This window comes from Nelumbo nucifera, chromosome 5 (genome assembly GCF_055504915.1).
Source record: "Nelumbo nucifera cultivar China Antique chromosome 5, China Antique-T2T, whole genome shotgun sequence".
Classification (NCBI taxonomy): Eukaryota; Viridiplantae; Streptophyta; class Magnoliopsida; order Proteales; family Nelumbonaceae; genus Nelumbo; species Nelumbo nucifera.
Window position 1 is genome coordinate 49115821 of NC_142653.1, and position 21425 is coordinate 49137245.

Sequence of the window (21425 nt, forward strand, 5' to 3'; positions counted from 1 at the left end):
GCTCGAATGTGCTTAATAAAGTGAAAAGTCAAAATTTGAATGCATTTCGACCTGGAGGCCCAATAATTGCATTTAGTCTCTGCCATACAACTTATGATTGAAATCTGCCTGTAAGGACGTAATATTAATCAAGAGAGAAAGGTATGCCGTATGCCTCATCTACCAAGGATTTTATAAAACGGACCGGACAACGGACGGTTTTGGCCATCGGTTCCCGGGTTAAATAGGCCAGTTTAAATGGATGGCCTGTTCTGTTTTAAAAAATAAAAATTAAAAGAAAGCAGTGAAAACCATTATTTGGGCAAGAATGGTTTCAGGATGAAAAAAAACCAATTGCCTACATGGTTCGAGGTCAACCGGTTGGACCGTTTAGTCCAATCCAATTTTCAAAACCTATAGCACTTAATATCATGGTCAATACAAAACTGAAGTCCCAGATGGCATTACAAACTGTTATCAAAGGAAGATTCATCGAATAAATCTATTACACACTATAGAGGGTGTTTTAGTAAAATACAAAAGTTATTAAATGGCCATTTTTTGAATCTTTGAAACTACATAACGAGTGTCTTAAATGGCCATTTTTTTGGCCCTATAATTTTTAACGTGAACAAAAGTTAAATGAGGCATAATCATTCACATAGATAAAGCATCCCAGCAACTACCCAAATGTCACATCCCTTCCAACTGGAAAGAACAAAACAGCTAGCATTATTTTAGCCTAGGCCAAGTTATTGTATAGGGATTGTAAGGGGTGGATTTTGTAAATTCTATATTCTTCTGGCTACCCAACCCCTCCCAAACATGAAAAATATAAAATCCTCTCCAACCCTATCCCTCGCATGTTTGAGGATGGGTTTGTGATGGGTCTACAACCTGTATATATCTAAATTTTTGTTATTTTCTATTATTTATAAAAAAAAGCAAAATAACATACACAAACATCAAAATTTCTATTTATTTGATTGAAACATGTAAAAAATATAAAAACTATCAAATATCTTTTACATAAGCTTCAAAGCATTAATTAATTTTTAAATTTATACATAACACATAAGCTCATATGCTTTAAAATAACGTCTAATATTATAAGCATTAAATTTAATAAATGGGTATAGGAGGATTGTCATCCCAAAATAAATCCATCTTCTAACAAAAAATGTGCTCCTAGAGGGAGAAAAGTATTCACATTGCCATGGGGTGGGGGGGGGGGGATTGTCATCCTTATATTTTCTTGTGTGATACACGTTCCCATGGGAATGGGAGAAAGGTATTCACAACCAAAATTCTTTTAACCAAAAAGTTTCCAAGTAGAGGACGCCAAACAGCCTAGGCTGTTTATTTCCTGTTCACTTTGAAACGCTAAGTTTGACATATTGGAAACAAGATGTGTAAAGCTGGCTACTACATCAAATTAGAGACAAGCACACCAATTACAAGTACATTTGTTTCTGTTACAAGTACATTTGTTTCTGTTTGTGTAGAAGCAACTTTTACATTAAGCTGTCAATGGATTTCCATAGTTTTTCGAGGGAGAATAACATTATGTCATATATATTAACAAAGGAGGAAGGAACTTAAGACGAAAGCGCCCTATATATCTAGGGGTAGACATGAATGGAGCTTTTCATGAGCTATTCAAGCTCAATTTATGAAAAGCTTGATTTGACTTGGCATAAACTGAGTTTCAAGCTGAGCTCAAGTCCAATAAATTTGGCTTGTGAGGCTAGCAAGCCTAATCGAGCCTATATTATATATATATATGCAAAATAATAAATAAATTTTATATGCAAAATCAGAAGTATTTTTATATGTATAATGTTTATTTTTTTATAGGAAACTTTGCACATAGTTGAACTTGCTCTTTAACATGAGTTTTTGACTTGAGCCGAATTTGAGTTTAAGTCCCTAACTTGAATCAATTATCGAACTTGACCCTCATTTTTTTTGTGAATAGAGTTTGACTAGCTAGGTATTTGGCTCGTCTTTAATTAAAATCTACCCCTAAACACCAGATTATATCTACAAAAATATTTAACTCCTGTAAAGTTGCAGCGATATTTCTCGCCTCCAATGGGTAATGTTCCAATTTCCTGGGTCCTTATTGATCAGCTTTGAGCCAACATTAATAGAATCACTTACCACTAGAAAGAAGAAAAACCTAGTTGTTTGGCAATGTAAAGACTTGTGAGAGCAGCAATGGATTTCGAAAGTTTCGATATACTTGATTCCACATCCGGTCTGATTATTTTGTTCGAACTTACATATAATTAATAATGAGATTGAATGTACACTTAACTCCACCTAGGTATGAAAATAAATCTGTTCGGATTCAAATTAGGGTATCTCGAATCCAATCCAATCTGAAGATCTGGTCGAATCTCACAAATGATGATTTGAATCCGAATCAACTAAGGATATTGGATATCCAAATCTGATTCGATCCGATTCAAATAACGAAAATTTTAATAAATTATTAAAAGAGAAAACATAAAAGTGTATATAAAGAAAATAAAAATACACTCCACAACATTTTAATGCTCGTTCAAGTGAAGGCAACAAAAGTTATATATATATATATATATATATATAGTGGCAAGGGTCATTGTGAATTTGTGATTAACTCCAGTCTCGAGGTATAGCAGTGTTGTGTTCATGATTTGGCCCATGTTGCTTCATCTCATTGTCATCCTATTCCGGCTGCTTCTGATGACGAACGCAGCAGCTGCAGCAGAGGCGTCCACATTAATGTCTCTGACAAAGCCCGGCTGTGTGCAGAAGTGTGGGAACCTCAGCATCCCTTACCCGTTTGGCATCGGCGATGATCCAAACTGTTTCTTGAACGAAGATTTTCAGTTGATCTGCAACACCACCGGTGATACTCAACTACTGCAGATGTCCCACAGTAGTACTCTGCCCGTTTTGAACATATGGCTGCAAGGCCAACTGACGACCTCCGTTTCTGGAGCTACCAAATGTTACATGTTTGGGGGCAAAGACCGGTGCGGCAGAGGTATGACATGGCTTGGGCTAGTTTTGCGAATGTGTATAGGGTATCTGATACCAGAAACAACGTGAATGACCTTAGAATCGTTGGCATCCGAAGTCAATTAGTGCTGGATTGGGCAATTCGAAACAACAATAAGACTTGCGAGGAAGCACGACGAACGAACAATTATGCCTGCGGGAGAAAGGAAGCAGGAATTACGCATGTGGGGATAATACCGACTGCTCTATCTCCAACAACAGCCCTGGATATATTTGCCAATGTATCGACGGTTTTCATGGGAATCCTTATCTCCCCCATGGATGCCAAGGTATGAGTTATCAGATCTTAATTTTTCCGGTTTGGATTCAAACTTCTCAATTTAGTTAACTAGGAAAATAAAGGTAGGCATCTTATATTACTGCATATACGATACCACCCATTGCTACGTTTCGGAGAAATGTGTGGCCGATCCAAACTATTCGTTGGAGGATGTGTCTAGAGTCTAGACCCGCCTTGCCTTCAGTCTTTCTGTTTTGGACTTTTGGGACTTTTTTGACTGCACTTTACCTTACAATTCTGATTTGCAGCCCCCTCCTACTCGTAGACCTCTCTATAAACCGCATTCTGCCGGTAAATTTGGCATCAATCCACAGAAAGGATTCATTCCAGCCCTAGTAAAATGTTGGTGACGCACACATATCCTCTAATACACCCCTCAAGTAAAATGCTTGGATTTGAAACTAGCTTACTCCGTAAAGTCTATAAATATGCTCGCTCCATTGATGGGTTTAGTACTCAAGATGTACATCCGCTATCTCATCACCAGGAGAGATCAACTGAAGTTGATGTAAGCGCGTGTGATCAAGATAAGGACAATAAAGTGGTAGTCAACTTGACATGCCAAGGTTGTACACGAAAGATAGGGTGATGTTATCACACTAAATGAGTGGTGGCATCAAGAATCAAACTCCAATCTCAATTCTGATTCTAATTCCGACTGCAAATCAAACGGACCCTTATATTCCAAAGCATTTGGTAGAGGCTCGCCACTGAACTTTGATAGGTGTGTGAAGATAGTCATGGAAGAGCTAAGTGGCATAGAATTTTCCATGTGCATTTATTTGAGTAAATTGAGGATATAACACCTCTGAGAGAGTAATAGATGGGAGGAATGTGAAAGTTGATCGTTCAATGATTATGTTGTGCCAAAAGTGAACTAGAGAGGTAGAATTTCAAAAATTTATAGAACCCAAATGTTGAAATTGCACAAGTGACAAAACTGGTTTTTCTTATTGGATCGATTGCGTTCTTAGACCATGAAAGATAAGATTTTTTGGATCAAAATTAAATATATTACCTTGATATCCAAAAGTAAAAATCAAAGTTGTGTAAACACCCAAGCTTGAATTTTCCCGGTAACATAGCAACAAGTTGAAGATGGTACAACTTTATCCTTACAATTTTGGATTTCTTCTCTAGAACTTACAATAGCAAAGGTCCAATCTTTGTTACATTTTTGGGTGGTCTTTTGACCCGAAACAGACCTAAAATAGTGCTAGAATAATGGATAATAGTTATGATCTAATGTGGTTAAAAACTCCAGCCAAAAGGTTTCACAATGGTGGGATAGAATTTAGGTAATAAGGAAAAACTTGCATAGTTTAATCCCTTTTAACTCTTCTCTAGACTGAGGGTTGAAAGAGCCCTCTTCTAATCTATTAATAACTCCTAACTCATTCAGGATAAGACTGCCACTACATCGGAATTCTTCTAACTAGCCAAACTACAAAACCTACTTTTACTACACTTATCTAGCACATAGTTTAACTAGGACTCTTATGAAAGACTCTTAATTATCTATTAGAACTTTGTTAATTTCAAAAATTTTTTATCCAATTAAGAGGTTATAGCTTGTATAGAGTGGAACTCACAACATAACAGGAGTACGAGTATGCTACAATTCTGTAAACACTTGACACTACATTAAGGGAAGGACTTTTTTCTTCTTTATCTTTATATCATGGTGTCCAACTTCTAACACCATTAGATTCTTCATTGAGGATTCAAATAATTCTACTGATGACAAATTTAAGACTCTAAGCAGGAAGTTGTATAAAGTGTTATTTGTGTTTTAACATAGTAGCAGATCCTATCACATTAATTATTTAGCAACATATAATTCTTGAATGTCTCAACATACCTAGTATTTGACCTCAAAAGGATTTAACTAGTTAGTATATCAAGGACATACAAATTTGATATCCATTTTGATATCAAAAATTGTTGTTTGGTATCATTTACGCCATGTAAGATGGTTTTTGAGAAATCATGTTTGAGTCTGTTTGGTACTGATTTATTTTTTGTTTTAGAGTTATTATTCAATGCCATGTTGGATGCCATGTCTTCCTCAAAAAATCAGATTTAGTGAAAAATCAGGAAATCACAAAAAATGTGATTCCTGAAAAGGGATGATTTCAATAATTGATTTTTGGCTGATTTCCTAGAAATAAACAAAATCGGCCAACCAAACAAGAAAGAAATCACTAATTCTTCAAATTCTGTTATGGATCCTACATGGCGCCGATTTATGGGAAATCATCCTTGATGCCAAACATCACCTAGAAGTACCACTACTGCCATCCTTCGTGTCATTCATTCGTATGCTCTAGAATTTGCGTTAAAAGATCTTGAGCCCTTAAGTTTGTTCTTGGGTATTGACTGGTCTTATTCTCTTGCAAAGTAACACATTCTTGATGTTGTCAAATGGGCTGATATGGATGGATCAAAACTCGTATCATCTCCTCTACCTCTCAAGTCATCACTTTCTCTAACTTTAGGTAAATTTGTCTTTGGGCCAACGACTTATAAGAGCTTAGTAGGCGCTCTCCAATATATTACCCTCAATAGACCAGATTTGGCTTATGCTATGAACTGGGTATGCCAATTCATGCATGCATCCACTAATGAACACTTTGTTGTAGTTATGGCATTTATAGATGCACTTCCGGCCTTCACAAATGCAAATTAGCAAGGTAACCAGATGATGGGCAATTCATTGGTAATTATGCCATTTACCTTAGAATTTAGTCTCTTGGGCTCTTGTAAACAAAAGACCATAGCTAGGTCAAGTATAGAGGCCAAATTAAGATCTCTTGCTGATGGCACTGTTGAAATCATATGGTTATAATAATACTTAACAAGATTTGTGTTCTTCTCTCTTTTGGCCCAATAATTTACTGTGATAATGTAGGAGCCATTTACCTCTTTGCCGTTTGAGTGTATCACTCTTGCACAAAGCATATTGCTATTGATTTTAACTTTTTATAAAAGCAGGTAAATTCTAAGCAACTCCAAATTCATCATCTGTCTTTTGCTAACCAGCTCGCCAATCTATATATATACTAAAGTAGAAACATTCTACATCATGGCTTGAGCTTTCTCCCTTACCCCAACTGAGAAATCTCAGATTCTTTACATTTTAGCCTTCGTTGCTCCCTCATGAAACCACCTCATCACTCCCTTCACCCTCTCTTATTTTGACATCTCAACATGCCTGGCCCATCCCTCTTTCCTCTATGTTTATCCCTTTGGATATCCTTTTCTAAAACTATTCCTAAAATCACTCTCATTCCTAATTATCTCTAATTCTTGTTTATCCTATCCCCTACTTTTGATCTATATCTATCAAAAGAATATGTAATAAACTTAAAAATTGTATTAAAATTAGAAAATCATTATAATATATTTCATAATATTTGAATTAATAATAATTTTATATTTTACAAAATGAATAAAAAAATTATGTATTAATTTATGCATTATGAAATTCAATAAATAAGTAATATTTAAATAACTAAATAATGATATTATTTAAATAGATAAATAATATTGTAAATAACTAATTTTAAATATTATAAAAATAATAACTAAATCATATTTTAAATATTATTTAAAAATAAATAAAATGGATTAAATAATGATATTATGTAATAACCTTAAAAATTTTATCAAAAACAAAAAAATAATTATAACAAATTTAATAATATTTGATAACAAGAATATAAAATATAAATAATTTAAAAAGTAACTAAGTAATATTATAAATAAATAAATTTTAAATGTTTTAAAATAAAAAAATTAATACTGGATCATATTTTAAAGGTTATTTTAAAACAAAAAATAGATTAATAATGAAATTATGTAATAACTTTCAAAATTTATTAAAGACAAAAAATTAATTATAATACATTTAATAATATTCGATAATAATAATATAAAATATAAATAATTGAAAATTTTTAAGTAGTTTTGAAATAGTGAAAGTAGATTAATTAAATAATCTAGAGGGTAGGTAAGTAAGCCCTCCAGGCGACTTCATTAGCCCTACCTCTCAGTTGTCCGCTAGCAAGGAATTGTTAGATCGCGCATCATCAACATATAAGTTAAATTGGAGAAGCAACACAAGAGTTTATTCAAATGCTGCTGCAGCTTCATTCTTCAACATAGAGGAAGGTGAAGGGCATTTACACAAGTTCGAAAATTGAGAAAAAAGAAAAAAAGAAGTAAAATGGTTTAGGAGCAGTAAATGAAAGAAACAGAAAGAGGGTAGCACTTCCTTTAATGAAAGAATTAAATTTTATTAAACTTACTTTTAGATAACAAAAGCAGGGTGCATTTACTCTACAACTAAAACTGAGGAACAGTATGGGAGAAAGAAGTTAGATACAGTAGTAACTCTCCAACTGAAATTGAGAAACCGTGCAGGAGAAAGAGGCTAGAATGGGTTGCCCCAAGTGGGAAGTACAAAAAAAAAGAAAAGGAGAAAGTGTAAAATAGAAAAACAAAGAGAAAACTTAGGACTGAGCCAACCAAGTTTACCTGTTCCACCCCAAATTTGTCATCCAAAACGAAGAGAAAACTAAGAGAGAGAAAGAGAAAGAGAGAGAACTGAAAATTTTTGGAAGATTTTGAGAGGGACGATTTTCGGAAGGAAAATACAAAAAAAAAATAGAAAGCTGGGATCGAGAAGTTCTTTGGGTGCTTTCTTAGTATAGTGTGGTGGTTAATTTCCTATTATATCATGATTAGAATGGTGAATGGTTTTGTCTCTAGTTATGAAAGGTGGAAAACAGATAGAGGGCATGCTGAGTTTTCAACTTTTGAGACATGAAAAAGGAATGAAGGGTGGGTTAAGCCCATATGATGTGGCCATCTTTATTTTAATCTATACTCTACATAATAAATTATAGATATTTAATTTGCTCAAATATGAATTAAAAGAGGAAAAATTTGTTTAATTTGTTGTTTTCTGTCCTATCACCTTGTGATACTACATCGAGCTGACGATGATGACGACAGCATTTTTGACGTGGTCGTCAGATACAAGGTCTGGTTGCCAAAATAAATGTGGGAATATTGATATCCCATACCCATTTGGCCTAGTGGGAGATGATCCAACCTGTTACAAAGATGATGAATTTAAGTTGTTCTGCAACACTGCCGTTGATCCTCCCCAATTGACGATTTATAGCGGCAGTGACGATTACTGGATTGACCATTCCATTCTGAATATATCACTTGAAGGTGAACTGATGACCTCCATTTGGGGAGCTGTCATATGTAACATGGAGGCAACAAAAGGCCTGCGGAGCGGCATTAGTGTTAAATATAAATTTCCAAACACATACAGGCTCTCCAACACTGGCAACAGATTAATCACTGTTGGTTGCAACATGTATGGAGCTTTGTTTGGCGATGTAGGCTGTCGGTCCTTATGCCAGAAAGATGTAAAAATTAAAAATTCATCCTGCGGTGGCTCTGGTGGTTGCTGCCAAACAACGATACCAAAGGATCTTAATGAGTTTCTACCTTCCATAGGATTCTTTTCTGGCTTCGCACAAAACTGGAATATCAGCAGATGTGGGTTCACCATCTTGTCCGATAAGGACTTGTTTGCATCACAAGTGTCAGGTCTTTGGGATGTAAGAAACGACGTGGAATACCTTTTGAACATTGGGATCAGGTCTTCGATGATATTGGACTGGGCAATTCGCAACCAAACTTGCGATGAAGCACAAAGAGGTGTGAGTAGTGGTTATGCCTGCGGGAGCAATGCTTATTGTATCGACTCCACCAATGGCCCTGGATATCTATGTCATTGTCTCCAAGGTTACCAAGGGAACCCTTACCTCTCCAATGGATGCCAAGGTATGCAATCTCAATTGTTCTCTGTTTTTATTTATAGCCACCCAAACTCTCAATCTTGTTTAATTAATTAATTTGATTAGAAGGCTCTATTTTTGGATTCACAGCGCTTGACAGGTCAAATACAAAAAAGACATGTGAGAAAGGAAGCAGAGATTATGCATGCGGAAACAACACCGACTGTTCTATCTCCAACAACAATCCAGGTTATATATGCCACTGTATGCAAGGCTACGACGGGAATCCTTATCTCCCTGATGGATGTCAAGGTAATACATTCTTTCTGCTCTTTTTCATCATCAAATTGCACAGTTTAATCTATGCAATTGTTCTCACATATATAGAGAGGATCGTTAAGACAATATGTTTAACACCTACTCTTTCAAACCGCACTATATTAAGGCATATATGCATAGACAGTATATTCAGTAAGCAACATGCATCTGTTGTAGTAGAAGCTAGGCTCCGGTACTTTGATTCGGTACCAGACCGTGAAACAGTGCTCTGTTTAGGAATGTATTTTATTTTGTACACATTAAATTTGAGTCGAAATAAAATTTTCACAATTTTTTTCAACTTGCAGTCTATTATTCATGTTAATTTTCTGTTATTATTTTTTTATTTTTTTCTAAATTTTCTTAATTTAGGAAAATTGGAAAAGAAAAAAATAGGCCCAAATTGGGCCCAACCTACGATGCTTCGGTTCCTTAGGAGGGGCACCGGGCTGCCCAAGCACAACCCACCAAGGCCTGAGGCCTGGCATAGCACAACATAGATGGCGTCTAGGCCGCCTTCAATCTGTGTCATGCTGTCACGGCATGACCCACATTACAAGTCTAATCCCATCCACTCTATACTTCTTTTGGGCTCGACAATCTACCTGATTGAGTTGAGCATATGCCTTTCGAGCTAAAGAGCTCTCTGCCCCTGTTGTCACCCCCGTAGAGATAATGGTGATGAATCTAACAAGAGGGGGGTCTTGATCACCTGGAGCTTCAGCATTGCTGGGGGATGGCTTTGTCGTGGTCTAAGAAGTCGGCAACGTACGGTCTCTATCCTCGTCATATGGTGTCCTCAATTTAATTGAAGAGCTCTCTGTAGTCCTTGGTGTCATGGGTATGGTCGCAGTGGAATCAATAGTATTTGTCCTAACATCTTTGTTCTACAATCTCATCTGCTCTGGCCAGTAGATGTATCTCTATACTTCACCTGCTATCGGCTCGTGGAGTGTTAAGTAGCATGTACTTTCTGAAGTTTCATAGATTGGACCTCCAACTATGATAATGCTACCTGTCCAATCTCTTACTATCACAAACAAACTGACGATCATCTCCATCATTGCATTTTGGAATCATGCCACTATTCCTCAACTTCTCTCCTACTGGCCTGCACATACTCCATTAATGTACTTGTCTAAACATAAGATAAGCTCAGACATGTCGTTCATGCATGAGGGCAGCCACCTTGACCAATGGGTCTAAGTCCTACATCTGTATAAACCCGATGTTGAATCTTGATAATAATTCTTAGAGGGACTCGTAGCAACCCTCTAGTGTCATTGGTTGCTAATGTACAAGGTGAGCATATCTTTGAATTGGCTCTAGGAGCTTAGAAAATGAAGTAGTACTAGAGCAGAGTACCATTCATAGGTAGCTTCCTTAGGACTCACGAGGCTTAACATCCTCACCCACGATAAGATATTAAATTTGTGCATTTTCCATTAATTCAAACTTTTGGTATATTGGTAAGCACTTGATCCTTAAGTCATACTTGGTATTAGAGCATAGGTTGCAGGTTCAAGTCCCCTAGGTAATGCTAGGGGAGAATTGTTAGTTAGGCTACAACTGTCTTCATCCCTTAGGCTGCATTTGTTTTAGGTATAAATTCAGTTTTACACGTATGGGAAATGGGAATCGATTTAGTTATCAATGGAAATTGGGACTGGTAGATTTTGAAAATTTACACAGACCATATTTGGTTGTTAAAGTGTAAATTTGGTGAGATGGTGCAGAGGAGGAAAAGATGATCTACAGAGGAGGAGGTAAGCAGGAGAAGAAGAAGAAGAAAAAGGAGGACGAGAACAGAGAAAGAGAGAACAAAAGAGAGACAGATGGTGAGAGAAAGGTTGGAGGTGGGTTCAGATCTGCCATTGCCAACAGCGGTGACAGAACAGAGAGAAAAATGGGGGGAAGAAGAAGAAGAAGAGAGAGAGAGTGAGAGAGAGAAAAATCACCACTGCCGCTACCGCCTTTGGTTCAGATCTGCTCTGGGTTCAGACCGGAAATGCCTATCAACAAACTCGTCGACTGATAATGTCTTTGAAGATTGAAATATAAGGGTATGATCTTTGGTAGCAATGTGGATGGCCGTTGTCCCCAAGTCAACTCCTTGTTAATGCAAATGCTAGTCTCCCTCTCCACACTTGACAAATGACTAATCTGAGAGCAAAAACTGTCTCTCATCTCCTACAGAATGGTTGTCTTCTGGGAAATGGATTAATAGAATAAAAGAATGGAAATGAAGGCATAAATTAAGACAGAAGAAAGAAATCTCACTCGGGCATGGTGGGTGTCGAACCCAGAAGCATCAAGGGTGTCGTGGAGGATGAACTGGTGGTCTTGGGTGAGGTTCTAGCTCTGGCATTGACAAATGAGGCGAGGTGGAGACGATGACAGAAATGGAAGGTGCTTTGGGAAGTTGGAGCGAGAGGAAAAGGTGAAGAGGTGAGAGCCAAGCTCTTCACGAGCTACTTGAGCTCGGCTCGACTCGGTTTCAACTAAGCTTCGAGCTAAGCTCGAGCCTAATAGAGCTTGACTCATGAGGCTCGCGAGCCGACTCAAATATATAATAAATTTATAGAAAATAATATATATAATAAAAATATTATAATTATTAATTTTTTAAATATTAAATAAAAATATTTATATATTATTTTTATAAAACATTTTTTCTCAAAATGAAGATCGAGATCGAGCCTTGTAAAATAGTCTCGAGCTGAGCTCGAGCCTCGTACTATTCAGCTCAACTCGACTCAAATCCACCCCTAAGGAGAAGAGAGAAAGAGAGAGAATGAAAGAGAGACAAATAGTGAGAGAAAGGTCAAAGGCAGATTCAGATCTGTCACAGCAACTGGTAGCAATGGTGATGATGGAACAAAGAAAGAAAGAAGGGGGGAAGAAGAAGAAGAAGAGAGAAGGAGAAGATAGTGGCAAAGAGGAAGAAAGAGACATTAGTTTTACATCAATAAATTCAATGTATATATTACATCGATTATAGGTGTAAAGAAAATTCAAAATGAACTTTTACACCAATTTATGGTGTAAAATTAACTCTTTCCAAATGAATGTAAAACCGACCAATGGTGTAAAGTTTACCCTAGTTCAAATTTCCACCCGAACAAACGTGGCCTTAAGGCTCGCAGGGCTTAACATCCTTACCCACTATAAGGTACTAAAGTTATTTTTACACCATCAATCATCGCTTGATCCTTTAAGTCATACCTAATTGTTAACCTTATGTGTTTTGATGATAACAACCTCATTGATAGTATCAATGGATTTAGAATTTAAGTATGTTGATAATTCAAGTGATTCCATAAATAAGCTAGAACCCAACCAAGAAATGCAAATCTACTCTCATGGACAAGAAGTGAAGAAATCAAATTTTAGGAGTTTATGAAGTTTGTTTTTACATTTATTAGGACTCAATGTAATAATATGACATGATGCACTACATGGGTTAGGTACAGAACTATTTTGGTTTACTACAAGAATAGAGACTGATGGTTAATTTATATAAAGTTCATAGGCTTTCATTAATAAACTCTATTTTAGACTAAAATGTGAAAAATCTATGTTTGGAAGCCTAAGGATTTGATTATCAAACTTTAGGAGTTGATTGGTTATTGTTCTATGTTTGAGGCACTAGATTGATTATTGTTCTATGTTTGAGGCACCCTTAGTAGTTGACTAATTGTGATGATTGATATTAGTGTCACCTAGTAGTTGACTACTTAGAAGGTAGTAGTCGATTGCCCAAGGTTGTCAAGTCTGGGGTCACACTAGCACTAACCAATGGTCAACTATGTGTGACAACCAAGATGACCTTGCAAATAGTAATCGACTATAAAAAGGTAGCAGTTGACTACTAGAGAAAAGAGATTCCTTCTCACACATAGTAGTAAAACTATCATGGCCTAGTCGGTCGCCTACCTCACAATGAGAATGAGATTTTTTTGACCATTTGAAACACCAACGATTATCTCCTCTTTGGATAAACCATTAATTTTATTGAAAAATTCATTTTTGAATGTTTCCTAAAGGAGGAGAAAGATCATCCTCCAATGGCTCAATAATGGTTACAAGTGCTTTTGCATTGATTCAAAGTTATTTAGGTAGTGTTTCAATTGAAGAACAAAAATAGGAGAAAGATTTGGAAGTTTTTTGAGAAAGAAAGTCCAAAGAAAACAAAGCAAATAGAAAGAGAAAAGTGTGAAGAGACTTTGTGCTAAGAAGAGTTTCATTCTTGAGAGAAGAACTATTTGTGGTTGATTATTTCTCACCAAGCATCTTCTCTCTTTTCTAGTTTCAGTACCAGTGCATTCTCTTGCATTTGTAATAGTTTAATTATATATTTCATATCAGCCTTCTAGAGGAATTTTATTCAGTAAAATTATTGTTTATTATTATATTTGTTGTGATTGCACATATGAAGCCATTCAGTTATTGTAAATAATTTGTTCGCATTTAAGAAGTCCAATAAAATAGTGGAGTTGAAACTCTCATAAGGTGTGCCTGAGGAGTGGATATGTAGGTTAAGAACAAATGAATCTCTACAAATCTATATATATATATATATATATATATATATATTATCTTGGGATCAATGCATATATTTTTAGTGCATTTGCTCTCTGTTACATTGTTTTTGCATTCTCGATAGATAAGGAAAAATAGGCAATATCCTTTTAGAACCCAATTCAACCCACTCTTAGATTGGGCCACACTTGGGTAACAATGAAGGCCATGCACATAATGGCATCGATGGCACTATGGAGCATCACTAGAGCCTTGAATCATTCTAGGTGGTTAACAAGGTCTATGGTGCCATCATATTTCTTGAAATGGGGCACTTTAAACTTGGTCGGGGAAAGATCCTCCAGGATCTCCTTTGTAAATACTGGTTCCTTAATCACATGGACTTTTGTAGAAGTAGCTTGGTGGCTCTAGTTATTCCCCATTTGGTGCATCTTTTTGCGCGGTCTTCCAATTGTTTACAAGTCAGGTAGACCAATTTTCAGTCTATTCCCATTTGGTTTACAGAAGATCTAACCGTCAAAGGCCAAAGAGCCGAAAAGATTCGAGAAGCCCATTTTGGTCTAATTCTGGGAAGCTCCAAATGAAGCTTTTCATGTCTTTCACATTTTATTCTCGTGTGGAAAGACATGGAAAGAAACACGAAAAGACGTGTATTTTCCAAACTAGTTTTGGGCTCCTCAGATCATCATGCAAAAGCTCAATATGTTCTTTCATTGTCAAAGCTACCAGAAGATCTTCCCAAAAAGACTTGCCAAATGACCCCTTATACTCTTTCTAACCTGATGGCTTTTCTCAATTGCATCAAGCCTTTGGCATATGTCCTGGAGTTATTAAGCCAATGTTGTGTTTTTCGTAGCTTAGTTTTAGGGATGGGTTGTCCCTTTATCCTTAATTAAGCTCGATGTAGAATGAGGACAGTGGGGTTGGACTTGTGGCCCCAAGCATTCCTTGGCTAGAATTTAAGAATTGGAGTGATGCAACTGTTGGGCATTTCGAGGTTGACTTTGGTGGGGGTTCTCTCTTCGACAAGTTGAAGGAGGTCAACCATGCTGATTCTGGCCAACAACCGATGGGTCAATCATTTGAGCCATTTTTTCTTGCATAGTCTGGTTGCTCAATTGAGGCAACCCACCCTAGATTGTGGCCAATATTGAGGACCTCGACCCATTGTTGGAACATGGTAAACTACTCTTTAATGATGAGCTAATTCTTATATCCATGGGTGAGAATGCAGTTTTTCTAGTTCACAAGCCCGAGTGTCATTGCCAAAGCAGCTAGAGTGGATTGTGGAGCATTTCTTAGGAGGCATTGTCATCAAAAAGGAGAGTGAAGGTGGCTTTTTGTTTAGTTTTACACAAACAAATGCCAATTTGATGCTTTCCAATCTAGGTGGATGAGAAGTAGAAAAATTTGTCGCTGATGAGATGGATGAGGTAAATTGGATCGATCCAACAATTTGTGCATACAAGAAATCAAAGGCCTTTGGAGTAATTTCCCAAAGAGGAGCACTCTAGTGCTCATGTCAATAAGAGAGTAGGGTGGTTAGCTAAGCCGAGCTGTCATAATTATACAAGCTGAAGAGCTTATAAACATGAGAGAAATGTAGAATTTAAGAGTTGGGAGTGTGTAGATATCTTTACCTTGGGAAATGTGCCCTTATATGCTTAAATTTGGATTAGCTAAATGTGATGTCTATTTAGCAGGTTGTAGAACCAGCAATAATGTTTCATGTTAGTAATAAATTCATAAGCCCCATTATGAAAGGTGCAGATCCCATGTATTTTATTACTAGCATGGAACATCATTATCATCGATTCCACAGCCCATTGAACATAGACATCGCATTAAGATAATCTTTTTTCATGACCTAACTGCTCCCATTGGCTGAAGTCGTGTGGCACTCACTTGGCCCTCCAAGCAAGCCAACAAAATTGCACGCCCAAGACCCTTCTTGCTAGGCTGCTTAAGTGCTAAGGACACACACCAAGGCACACAAGAGCACATCAAGTATTGTAAGAAGAAATTGTATTGCACTAGAAGAAAGCTTACAACTCAATGAATGCTCTTACAACTTGGAAGCCTATTGCAAATGAATGAGAGATCCCCTATTTATACACTACCCCTTCCAGGAATCCTCTAGAACTATGTACAATTGAAATCATGTAGAAGCACATCTAGACCATTCTACTTTCTACACTCTTTTAGAGGGATGCCTTCTCCATAAGATCTAAGAATACTCTAGAGGAAGTCTTGATTGCTCTCAACCCCTCTAGGTTGTTCCACACATACCCGAATTGTTCTACAAGGTTCTAGAGAGTTCCCCCAGCACCTAGCCCCTTCTAGGTACATGGAGAATACTCCAGGACACCTTAGAACGCTTTGGAATACTCCAGAAACATGCAGAATCGGTTAGAAACCTCAAGAACCATCTACAAAACCTCTAGCCAAGCACCATATTGTGTCACTCCGTGACTTTCTCCCCCACCTGATTGTGTAATGCCCTCATTGCACTCAGTTCGCTAGTGCATCCCATTGTTTGATCAAGTCCTCGTCGTCGGTTGCAATCAACTTGTCTACTCATACATCTGATGCTTATGATGTAGGAAACCCCTTCCACTTAACTGCATACTCCACCCATGGAGTTACCAAAGTAAAAGTGGCCATGGTTTTAGCAATAATCTTTTCAGGTTCCCTGCCCTTTGGATATGTGGCCTGCATTGCTGCTATAGCTGCCTACTTGCCCCAATCTTGATCAGTTACCTAACCCTATCAATGTCCTTGCCTCAGCCTCTGCCTTCGCTTGTTTCGGCATACACAACTTTGTCCTTGCAAAGGACCTGCTTTCCGTATTGTGCTTCCCTTAGTTGTTTATCCACCCCTGGACTAGATTGGCCCCCATGGCCTTGCCCCACACCTACTTGTAAGGCTGATAACTTCTTCGCTGTTGTGCATGTTGAAGAAATCCATACCTAATATCTTCTAGTAGTCATCCATTGGCACCACGGTCACATCTATGGCACCCTACCAGCTCCCTAGCTAGATGCTTACCCCCTGAACAATGCCCTCGATCTCATGTTCTTGGGAATTAATTTCCTTGATCGTGTCCATGCTCTTTCTAACCTCTAAGCCTATGCGCTTTGCCTCCCCAATTGAGACAAAGTTGTGAGTCACCCCTGTGTCGATCATGGCCTGGGTCTTCTCACCATTGATCAATGCCTCAACATACATCAGCCTTGACCTAACCATGGTCTTGGCTACTCCCTTAGCTGGCTTGTCCATCTTCTTAACACTGCAAAGTAACTACAGTGACTCCCATCTTGGCCTCCCCATGATCGTCTTTCTGCTCCCCATCTGTGCCACTAGTGTACTAAGTGCCCTCCCCTGACTTAGGCAGGTTGGTCTTGCCATCCTAAGGTTTGGTTTGGGCCCCCCTTGCCTTGGTAATCACTTTGCATGCCCCAATCATCCCTATGGTTATGGTGAACTCCACCTATGTCATGGCCACTCCTTGCAAACTTGGGCTCCATTGAGCTACCTATGTTGCTCTCCCCCAACTTCTTTGCCTCGGCCTTGGCAGTGGCTAGATCTTGCATGCCCCTGCATTGCAACTCAATCTTTGCCCACGATTGGAGTCTATCCATGAAGTTGAACAACTCCTTGTCATCCATGTCAGGTATCTCAAGCATGAGTGTGGAGAACTCCCGTACATAGTCCCTAATCGACCTAGTATGCTTCAACTTCCTCAAATTGCACCATGCCAAGTACTGTACATTCTTTGAATAGAATTGGCATTTCATGCCCCGCTTGAACTTCTCCTAAGTGTCAATGTGACACTACCCCTTCTCCATGTCTGCACATGCCACCTCCACCATAAGGCAGTTGTGTCGGTTAAGTACCTAGTGGCAACACGTACCTTGGCTTGTTCATCCCTTATGTACATGGCTTCAAAGTACTGCTCCATGTGCCATAGGAAGTTGTCCAATGTCCATGCATCCCTGACACCATTGAAGTGAGGTGGCTTAGGTGCCCTTACCTTTGGCATGTCCCGTAGAGTCCCCACCTCATCCTATGCTAACAGCTTCTTATAGAGCACCACGTCTGCCTTCAGCTTGTCCACATTAGCTTGGACCTTGACCAGGCTTCCCATCATCTTGGCTTCCAGCCTTTCCCACTTCTTGTCTTCCACATTCCAAGCAAGATCTATGACCTCTCCCATGTTTACCTTGAGCTCCACCAGCCTACCCTCCAGGCCATCAACTCGACTACCCATGTCTGTGAACTTGTCTTGCATGTCTCCCGCGGCAAGCTCCAACCTCACCATCCTAGCCTCCAATGCAGCAATGAAGTCCCTTGATGCTTCCCTTGTTTCCTTTGAGTGGCCCTTCTCCCACTTGTGTGTCTTGTTATTGTCGAGTTTGTCCAACATTATGTCCACACACAAGCTCCCACGCACTCCTAGCAAAGTTGCTCTGATACCACTTATCATGACCTAACTACTCCCATTGACTAAAGTTGTGTGGTACTCACTTGGTACTCCAAGCAAGTCAGCCAAACTGCACGCCCAAGACCCTTCTTGCTAAGTTGCTTAATTGCTAAGGACATACACCAAGACATACAAGAGCACACTAAGTATTAAGTATTATAAGAAGAGATTGTATTGCACTAAAAGAAAGCTTACAACTCAAAAAATGCTCTTACAACTTGGATGCTTTCTACAGTTTGGAAGCCTCTTGCAAATGAAGGAGGGGACCCACCCCTATTTATACACTACCCCCTCCAAGAATCCTATAGAACTATGTACAATTGGCATTATCTAGAAGCACATGTAGAATATTTTACCTTCTACACTCTTCTAGGGAATGCCTTTTCCATAAGATCCAAGAAAACTCTAGAGGAAATTTGGATTGCTCTCAACCCCTCTAGGTTGTTCCACACAAACCCGAATTATTTTACAAAGTTGTAGAAAGATCCACCAGCATTTAACCCCTTCTAGACACATGGAGAACACTTCAGAACACCCCATAACACTCCAGAACACTCCACAAACATGTAAAATTGGCTATAAACCTCAAGAAACATCTAGAAAACCTCTAGCCAAGCACCCTATTGTGTCATTCCATGACACTTTGTTCTTACATACCTTCTAGGGAGTGCCCTTGTACTGTTTTCTAGTGGGGACCCATTGGTCTACGGAGCTACCAATGGTTGAGTTAGGGGTTTGCCAAGCAAAGAGTTTTGGGCAATTTAGGTGGGTTTGGTTAGCATTCCCCCCATGCCCTTCTCCTACTAAGGATCGTGGTGTGTATCGATGTTAACTCTTTTGACCAGATGAGCAAATGCCATCTCAAAAGTCTCCTTGTTTGCTTTCAACTATGTATCAATCTTCAATTCAGTCACGTGTCACTTCTCCAAATTATCCACGTGTGCTGAACTTGAGTCATGACCACATCATATGCTAAGTTCTGTTGTACATGAACTCTTTTCGAAGCAATGATGGTCTAAAGCCATTCCCAAATATTGGATTTATTAATCCATTGAATGAATGGGTGTAGCACTATACGTAGCTTCAACAATTGGCCCAAATGCAAAGGTGCAAATTCAGGCATGCCAAAGAGTCCGAATCTCCTACACTCGAAGTTTTTGGGCGGGGTGTACTTCCAATAACAAATTAACATGTCTTCTGTTCAGAGTGTGGACACCCACACGCAAGGAGTGGGATTAAACGATGAAACTTCCATTGGATTAATATTTTACTTTTTAGGGGTTCACAGTAAGGGCAACTTTTCGCCCTAAAAACCAATAAAAGATAATATTTTTATAAAATAATAGAAAAAAGTTACTTTTTTTTTTAATATCAAGGAAGGGCAATGACACTGTTCATTATCTTCCTCTACGTCTAGCCAGTTTCAGCTCTCTGTCACCACCCTCGTCAGATTTCTAGATATTGAGGTCAACTGCTCATGGAATCCTATAACCTCCAACTCAAAGTGGTCTCCTGCAGACATCTGAAGTCCTTCAATTTCTTCCAGAAGCTTTCCATCTATGCTGTCATCTCCATCGTCAACGATGAATCATGGCAAAATCAATCACTTCGGCTGTAGAAGCAGAAAACACCAATCAATAGAAATGGAGACAAAAACCCCAAATGGAATCATGAGACGAAATTCGATCTCAAACATATCTCCTTTCTTGATTGCGATAACGTCTTTATCGAATTTGATTTGCACTGCAACGGTATCATCTTCGGATATAAGAGCATCGAAGAAGTTTGTGTCCCGTTCAAACATCTCGTGGATGAGCTTGATGAATCCATTTGGTTCGTTACTTATTAGGTTCGGTCTATTTATGGAAAACCAAATGGAGTTTTGAATTACTCTTATAAATTGAATGATAAAGGGAAGAAGTATCCGGAAAGCAAGAATGAGAACGGTGGCTTTCCAGTGCCATCATTGAGGCTCACTATCCATCACCTCACATCAATAACCTCGCATCGGCAATTCATTATCTGTACCCGGACATAAATTTTGTACCACCGCCGACAATCGGAATTCATTATCAGACCCTAGTGGAGGTTTTGTTGGGTAGAAACCAAGTTTATCCACAAACTATTTCTCTCCCAAATAACCAAACTTGTAGATATTCAGCTAGCACAATCACAAGCAAGATATCAACCAAAAACAATCATAAGCCAAGCAAAGAGAGACACACGATATTTAACATGGAAAACCCCTCCAATGTGAAGGGTAAAAACCATGGGGCCAAGGAGACCCAACCAAAATATCTACTAATAACTTGAGGTAACAATTATAGCAACTCAAACACCACAATATACTCACAAACTTAGAGCAAATACAGATTCTCAAACATATACACAAGAATAACAAAAGCAGTGAAAAAAACAGTTAGAAAATCTCACAAACGTGGCTACTGTTCAGGCCACAAATTTCCAGTGCTCCAAATCAGATCTCCACCGTTCAGATAGTAGGTCCACGAGTTCCAAAGAAGCCCACCAAATTTCAGCCAAATCGGACCACAGATGACCCTTGATCAGAATGTTTGATGAAGACTACCGCAAGCTGTTTTCTTTTCCCAACCAGCTGCGAGTTACTTCTGTTCGACCTCAAATAACCGACGATTCCGAATATCGATCAAAGATCCAACGGTTCATAATGTGGAACATTGAGTCCTCCACCTAATATCCAAGTTTCAGATCAATCGGACGGTGGGTCGGAAAGTTTCGACCGTTTAATGAACTCTGTGCATTGAAAATCTGCAGCACAGTTTTTTTGATTTCTCTCTTTTTGCTCTCTATTTTCAACACACTCAAAGATCAGATATAACCCTAGTTTTGAAGACAAAAACAATGGGCTGAAGGAATATGGGTTGTAACATGGGTCAATGTCTCATAATGGGCT

The 21425-nt window shown here is 38.3% G+C and overlaps 1 protein-coding gene across 5 annotated transcripts in view; it reads left to right on the plus strand.

Annotated features, from left to right (window-relative positions):
- The first annotated feature begins 2529 nt into the window (after positions 1-2529).
- LOC148791580 (wall-associated receptor kinase 5-like) overlaps positions 2530-21425 on the plus strand; it is a 33612-nt gene continuing 14716 nt past the window's right edge. The window contains exons 1-3 of one of the 5 annotated variants that reach the window (XM_088887877.1): positions 2533-3317; positions 8348-9196; positions 9301-9462. In XM_088887877.1, coding sequence (XP_088744003.1) covers positions 8581-9196; positions 9301-9462 — 778 coding nt within the window. In that variant the 5' untranslated portion in view covers positions 2533-3317; positions 8348-8580. Of the gene's footprint in view, positions 9197-9300; positions 9463-21425 lie in introns of all 5 variants that reach the window. The other 4 variants (XM_088887876.1, XM_088887875.1, XM_088887874.1 and 1 more) reach the window with 4 other exon arrangements.